An 8,246-nucleotide genomic window follows, 5' to 3' on the forward strand; every position below is an offset into this window, starting at 1 on the left:
AGAGGTTTTAGGTAACAGAAGCCTTAGCACCAAGCTCATGGAAAAGTTTGACCGGCTGCACACCACAGAGCTCAGCAGAGCAAAAGGGTCCTTTTGCTGCCACAGGTCCTTGAGCAAGATGCCAAGGACTTTGTGTGGCCCGTGAGTGGCTTTTCACAGTGTCTTTACCAGACACCTACCACCACGTGCTGGTAGATAAAGATGAATAAATAATTTCCAGTGTTTGCAATCGTGATGTTCTTAGATTTGAGACTTCACAGACAGCAAAGAGAATTTTTCTAATACTATCTAAGAACATACTGTAAACCACTTTGTCACATAGCTAAAAGGAGTAACAAAAGCAAGTGCCATTAAGCAGCTGGGTGGAGAAAGGGACTGAAGGGATTCAGCTTTCACTGAAACGCATGAACAGCAGGGACTTTTGTTGTCACTTCTGGTACGTTTTTAACCTCTATATCACATTTTCTTTTGCCTTTATGGTAGAGTTTTCTTCATTTCACAGCTATAACAAGGGCAACCTTTTATTAGGCACCAGTGTGTTTGCTGCTACACGAGAGACAGAGACCAAGCTCCCACTGCAAAGCAGTCAATGTGAGGTGGTTTTGTAGCTTCAAGTCTCTTCTCCCAAGCATGAAATGCAGCGCGTAATTCCTCAAAACATGCTCTTCACTCCTGAAGAACCTTCCTGGGCAGGAGTATGTGATGACACAACTGATCCATCATATTTCTCGAAATACAGACTACATTAGGTATTGTACTAAGCACTGAATGAGGGAACGGGCAGGAAGGAGGAAGAGGAATAAATTATCTGGTCTATAGGTTCTGTAGGCTGTTCCACCAGCTGCAGACAGGTGCTGGAAAATTTTCCCTGTCCTGGGGAATCCTGGTGGCAATGGTAAACTGTGTGGCAGTTCAAGCAGCACTTCTGTGAACACCTGGAAAAATGGTGTTGGTGAGGAGAGGTTGCCCAGGGACCTGAGGCCAGTTTTGACAGCCCCCACTCCAGCTTTCTCTACAGGCACAGCAGAAGGAGCATGAAGGGCAGAGGCACTGCTTCTTCAGGGTGAAAAAACAGAGATCCCCAGCATCAATAGCAAGATACAGCATGAGCTGACTGTGATATTAAATCTGTTTTTACTTCCAGCAAAATTATTACTAATTAAGAAACCTTTATTTTTCTGTAACATACCCAGTTGGATGGTGGGATTTAATTGCTTTGTTGTAAAATACACACTGTGTACAATCTGCTTTGCTCAAAACATCAGGCTGCAGACCTAAGGGCAATTTATTTCAACACTATGGAAGATCAAACTCTTTTCTCTATTCTTCCCACACCACCCACTGCGAGGAGGCCTTTCTCTGCAACCAAAGCAAATGAAACTGCAGGAACAGTTCTGAAGTAATTTCTTGGCATGTGAGTTTTAATTGTACACATATCATCTGATTAGGTCTGGGTTTGGATGTCAAGTTCACATACTGTTGCATAATCAAACATCCAATAACAGGAAAGTTATAGAAATTCTTTAAATCTATCAGATGTTCATATAGCACTGTTGCAAACCATCTGGTCTCACTTATCTGCTAAATCAAGATAATGGGTGGTATCCATCATTACTGATGAATGATTCATGGTAACATATCAGTATCCTCTTGACCCGCAGCTGAGGTAATGCAGACTTCTCTTCTGCTATTATTCTCCCAGTTGGTTGATCCGCTACAGAGTAATGACTAAAACTCAGGGTAGTATTTCCAAATCCTCCAAGTAAATTTTGAATATTTCAGATTTCATTAATCATCTTCCCCTTGTTTGTTCAGAGATACGTTATGCGTTGCAGTGAGCCTCTATTTGACCTGAATGTTAAATGTTTTTCATCACTTTTCAGATCATGAAACCTTTTGCAGAAAGTCAGTCAAGTCTTTAAGTCTGCAAACACAGACACCGCTGTTGGCAAAAGTGTAGGCGTGGAGATAAACATAAACAGATGTTTTGGGGTTTATTTTATGAAGGGAATATTTTCTTTTCAATGCCCACATTAACATCAATGGGAGTTACACAAAGGCAGTGAGAGACTATATCCATCAATGATTAATCTAAAACCTCTACACAATTTGAATGAATCGAGGGCTGCGTACAACTGATACCCAAATAACAATCAAGACTCTATCATTACCTTTTTTATTTTTTAGCAGCCCTCTAAACCAATTTTGTATCGGGTGTTGGAAGCAAATTTAATGAATATAAATATAGGACCAAATATTGCCAGCTGCTAAAAATGTGTGCAACTCCCACTGACTTCAGTGGAAGCATATGCATATGGGGGCAGAATCCAATCCTTAGTAAATGTGAAATTATCAAGATAATAAAATAAATTACTTTTGTGGTGTCAATTCTTTAATTCATTACAAAGTTCCTGATTTTAATGTGAAAGTTACTGGTTAAAAGATGTAGGATTATTCCCATACCCAGTTAAAGCTGAATTATTTGGAACATTTTTTTCACAAGAGGCTGTCAGGAACAGCTTGATTGCTATCTATACTCTCAGCTCCTCTCTGCAGCAACATTAGCAGTTGTCACATGGAGGATTATGAAGTCTCAAAAAGTCTCTTTATAAAACTACCAATTTTAATTACTGGAATTGCCAAAGTGGTTTCATACCAATAAGCTTGATATTGTTGTCTTCATCTAGCAACAGATTTTCTATCTTCAAGTCTCTGAAAGAAAGAAAATATTTTGAGTGAGCCTCCTCCAAAACAACAAAGCAGTTTCCCACCGCTCTCATGAGTGTATTTACAAGATCCATATAAAATAACGCGTATAATCAAAGCAGCACACATTGTCTCTTCTCCAAAATTATCAGTACTTTGACATACAGTTTCACACCTATTCTCCAGGCACAAAATGACTTTATAATCATTTCTCATTTATAAACATCCTGTAATTAATCAGGTTCTTCAAATTTGTCACATACTTAAAAGTTTGCAGAAGTCTTATACACAGGAACATTTCAAATGTACGTTTTCGGAGTTGGAGGTCACTTTCTTACTACTCTTCATAACCACAGGCTCTTGACTGGCCATAGCTGAAGAAGAAACCTTCTTCCGCAGAGATTTGAGGAGTTAAACATCTGTCCTCTGCTACTGTCTACAAGGGAGACCAGAATCAGCCTTCCCTGGGGATGAAGCATCCCAGCTACTTACAGGGATGGTCAGCATTGGTACACTCATATGCTAGAGGTGAAAAACGAGGCTGAGGGATTGAAATTACTTGCCCAATGCCATCCAAAAGGCCAGTAACAAAGCCAAGAGAAGAAGCCACACAGGTTTTCTGAGTGTCACATTAATGCTTTTTCCCCACAGCACCCTGCCCGACCTCCCAGAGCCACTGCATGGATCAGAGCCTGGACCAGTTTCATGAGAGAGAGGACAGAATGAAAGCAGTCTCCTTCTACAAGATGGCCGATCCTTCTTCTGATGTGTATGTCAGCACACTGTTCACTTTACATGTGCTCTCTCATCACTTCAGAATGTGGCTGCGCTTTCCTAAGCCATGTTCTACCTAAGAAAAACATCCCAGAGATGACACACGCACACTCCAACACAACTCAACACCCCAAACTGTACAGACTAAGCATTAAGTATAATATAAAAAAATCATTTAGGTTGCTACACAACTTGTCCCTGACTTCTAGCAGTTGTCTGTGTCTTTATCACCAGAATTTTTCCCCCATCCACACATAAAATATTTCTAACGAAGAGCATGCCAGGATATCTATAGCTCCGACAGGCAGTGATGCTTCTCTCAGCACACTTCAGAAAAATCTGGATAATAAAGCCATCAGCTATAATTATGGGAAGTCAGTGACATCCATGGTATTTTGCCTTTGTAAGGCAAAGGGAGTAATGAAGGATGCCTCTATTACAGATGAAGATATAAGGCTTAATAAAATAAGACAAGTAAACCAACCAAACCAAATAAAGTACTTCCACAAGAAAGTACCAGGAAAAGAAAGAAAAATAGCTGGGACCAACTCTAGTCCTTTTTAAAAACTTTTTAAAAAACTTTAAAAAAAATTTTAAAAATTTCTCTCCATTTCATTTTATGCCCATGCTGTGTTTCCAATGAACCCGAGGCTGAAGAGCACTTGCAGGTAGGATGCCACTCGCTTCATCAATGGGACCTTTCTCCAAACAGATGTTTCTACACACCAGTAAGCATTTCTTGCAGGTTTTCCTTGCTTCACATGTGAAAAGAAATAGGGGAAATATGATGAAAATCTACTGAAGTTGCCATTATTCACGTGAGCTGTGACAACATGAGCTGTTGTATGCCTTCTGCCTTTAAAAGCCTGTAGTGCGTGTAGATTTATTTCCAATTAAATAAATACAATTATGGATGATTTCTTAAAGTGTGTTCAAAAGTAGAAAGTTTGCCCTCAAAGAGGAAAGAGTATTTATTGAAAGCATTAATGGCTTCATAGGATCAAGTCATTTATCCGAAGGGGCTTAACCTGCTGGTAAACTGGCTAGGGAGGAAATCCCAGTTGTACACTAGTTCACCTAAAAAATCCACCACGCAGTCTCGAAGGGTGCGCTCAGCGCTTGCAGTGAGCGTGGGAAAAACCCTTCCCAGATCTTTGTTCGCGAAGCCAAGCCATGATGATGATGATGATGACACTGGTTCAGCACAATGGGACCGTGATTCCCGGCAGCGCCCCCAGTTGTCTCCAAACGTGAATATAACTTCAACAACATAACAAAGCTGTGAGATCATATCTGAACAGGAGGTCACGTATTCCGCAAATTACAGGTATTCAGGGGTGATATCGAGGGACTGTGCAGCTGAACACTTCCTCAGGAGAGGACCGCCCTCTGCACCAGTCCTCTCCTCAGAGAAGCAACGCAACTCAGTCAATAAAGCACCAGCCTGAGAGACAGGAGGAGGGGATTGTGTTCCCTCCTCTGGCAGTAACCCCGTGCATTAACTTCAGGAAATCAGCTATGTTAAAAATGACAGCTAATTTCAAATACCACAGCAGAGATATAACCACACTTGGCCATTTTGACCAAGACTCAGCCTACAAAGAGCCCCCTCTCCAGCTCTGGTCCCACTACAAGGGCAAGCACCAACTCTGGGCCATGCACCCCATAAGCTCCGCTAGCGTGGGGCTGCAGACCCTCTGCACTGCATCCTTCAAAAGCAGCTTCCCTCATAGGGCAACTGCTGCCACTGAGAAATGGCTTTATAGAAGGAGGATGTGCCCTGCCAGATGGATCTGGATCAACCCACTTCTGCTTCCCTCTACTGCCAAAAAGGGCTCAATTCTTCATGTCTCGCATCTTTATTGCTTGCAGGTGGAGGTTTTCACAGACAGTGCGATTAGCCTCTAGAAGGATATTGGTTCCAGGAATTTGACAGGAGACTGCCAAAAGAGCAGTATGGGAAAGAGGAAAAAAACCCCCAAAAACCCAAACATAAAACTGAGGTGAAATCAACAGAAGCACATGGAGCTTTGGGTCACACACTGCAATGCTCAGTACTACATCTCAAAGCAATGAGAACTACCATTTAGAAGCTCTAAGTGTATTAAACATTACCTAAGAAGAGGTAAGGCTTTAAAAATAAAGAGTAGGGAATGGAAAGATGAAAGCTGTAATAGGTTGAGGAGAAAAGTAATTATAATAAATGAGTGACAGGAGGGCTAAACATACACACAAGAAAAGATATTTTATCTAAAAAAATGAAACTAAAGGTAAATATTACAGGGCATTTTAAAGCTATCGGAGGAAAAAAACCCCTTCAAATATATAGCCTCAGAACAGAGTGCAGTCAGACCTGGTTAATTAAAGATGTTTTCCCATATATCTATTCTCAGCAGATTTGCCAGTAACTGGTTACTGATCTGAGAGTCCATAAGCACCATATTTCTGTCAACATGTCAATATGAGACCACTTTTTTTTGGTGTGACTCCAGGAGACAGGACAACAGGTTTTTACTCCCTGACACAATCTAACAAGAAAATTCCTTGAGAACCAGCCTCTGAAATGCAAAGCAAAAGCTGTATAAAACCACACCAAAAATCCCCAGAATAAGCCTTAGCTGGAGAACTGCTGCTACACAGATGTGGACCCTTGGTCAGGAACTGGGCAGGATCCTCGTGCAGCCTGGTCCCCCGCAGCAGGCTGGCTGCGGGGCACAGAGATGGCAGGTACCCGCAGCCGGGACAGCAGAAGCGTAAATAGAACCTGCACGTCTGGACAAAATCCATGACCATCAAGAGAGAAGGGTTATTCAGGGAATACTTTAGACGACCTCAACAACGCACCAGACTACCCACTATTTCCTTTTAACAAAAGATGCAGCGTTACAATCCAATTACATATCTGCCTTAGGCTCACCCTGCAGGCAGGACCAATTTCCCTGAACTTCTTAAATACTTCATTATGACAGTTCTGTCCAATTCAACCTTTAATTATTTTTTACAAAGAGAGGTTTATCTGAGTTGCTGCTTTGTTTCAATGTTTATGTTAATTCACTGCAATGGAAAAAGCAGCACCATTGCACCCAAAAGTGTTAGGGAACCCTGAATTTCATGCACTGTATTATAAATGGTTTAACAAATAAAAGCAAACTACCACCTCACTTATTTTAGTCGGTGGAATTTTTTTGCAAGTTTTTAGCAGCTGCATACTGAAAGAGAGAATGCAAGCCACCAGCCTCGACACACAGAGCAGCTGAAGTCTTTGCTGAACTCAGTGGGAAGACTCAGAGTGCTGAACATCAGGTATACACGCTAGTCCCTGCAAACTCAGAGAGAGGTCCTCATAGTTTCGCAAGTGATTTGTACTTCTTGGAGGGTTCCTGGAGCTGTTTTGCGATTGGAAGAGCTGGGCAAGCACTCTCTTATGCCAGCAGCATGTGCCATGCTGCGTGGGGTTGAGGTGGGGAGAAGAAACACACTTGCTGGAAACCTTCACTTTCCCTCCTTGAAGTAAATCTGATCTTGTCCTTTGCTGTCCCAGCTCCTCAGAAAACAGGACCAAAGGATTATTTTATTTTTCTTTCCCTTAAGCAAGTTTTCATCATTTGTTGCTGAAAAACTTCAAAGTACTCTCAGAGATTAAATACTAAAGGAACAAAAAATTTTACCTTTTCCTTGAGGGCTAAGTTTCATGATGCTGATAGTGTGTAACTATGGTACAAGTTAGTCAAATCTATGAATAATGAAGACACTCAGAAAAGACCAAGCTGCATTACCATGATGTGAAGAATCAGCATATATTTATGCCTTGTCATCTTGTAAAGCTAGCAACATACGGTCGGCATTCCCCACACTTGAAAATACGCCTGCTTCATGGGATGGTTTATTTGGGACTTTGTTCTGCTATTGACGGGGCTGATTTTCCTCTGGCTTTGCTCAGAGCTTCACAGACCACTTTGGAAACCCCAACTCCAGCCAGTGACTCCACTGAGCCACACACAAGCCTGCTGTACCGAGTGAGCTACCCCAGTCTTCAGCTGTCAGCTCAGCACGCCTCTGAAAGAAGCTTATTCAGTGCCATTGCAGGCATCAGACAGCAAAATCAACGATTCTGCATGTCACAGTATTTCTTGTCTGCGGGAGGAGAGACAAGAAGGAAGGTTTTACCAGCAAGCAGCGCAATACAGAAATTGTTGGTTGCTGTTTCCTGCATCTTCTTTTTAATCAGGACAGCACTATGAAAAAACACTCCTTAACCAACACCCCACAAGCCAACTTTCTAGCCCATGCAAGAGCCAGAGGTGAGCTGGAAAGGTTGCAGAGATTTCAGTTCACCATCCAGTCAATATGCATTTCAAAGGCTTTGTTATCAAATTATTATTTACTGAGACCGATTCTTCTATCAGTCACAACGTCACTGAATTCAATATGTTTGCCTCCGTAAAGGGGATTTCAGTCTATTGTCTTCACTAAAACAACATTTAGTTTGTTTACAGCAGAGTACCCCACGAGAGAATGCCCAAAGGTAATCTTGAAATCTGACATAAAATAGAAAGACAAACCAGCTTTGCACTTCAAAAGGAGACTTTGCTCTGTAGTGCAGGATCTGTCATAAATACTGCATCAGCAGCCAGACTTCTGGCACTTAAAATTAATAGCATGGAAGTTATCAAAGCCAACACGTCAAAGTAGCGGGTACCAAGACAGGAATCCCGTAGCACCCGGAGCAACTGAATCACATGGCACCACCTTACTCTTCTAGGGAA

General features: G+C 41.8%; 1 protein-coding gene across 1 annotated transcript in view; it reads right to left on the reverse strand.

The window, feature by feature from the left end:
• Positions 1-8,246, reverse strand: part of HUNK (hormonally up-regulated Neu-associated kinase) — a 38,171-nt gene that overhangs the window by 24,143 nt on the left and 5,782 nt on the right. Inside the window, exon 3 of the mRNA XM_010143750.1 lies at positions 2,657-2,712. Within this exon, the coding sequence (XP_010142052.1) occupies positions 2,657-2,712 (56 nt within the window). The remainder of the gene's footprint in view (positions 1-2,656; positions 2,713-8,246) is intronic.

The sequence above is a fragment of the Buceros rhinoceros genome, unplaced genomic scaffold, assembly GCF_000710305.1.
Source record: "Buceros rhinoceros silvestris isolate BGI_N320 unplaced genomic scaffold, ASM71030v1 scaffold19579, whole genome shotgun sequence".
Lineage (NCBI taxonomy): Eukaryota > Metazoa > Chordata > Aves > Bucerotiformes > Bucerotidae > Buceros > Buceros rhinoceros.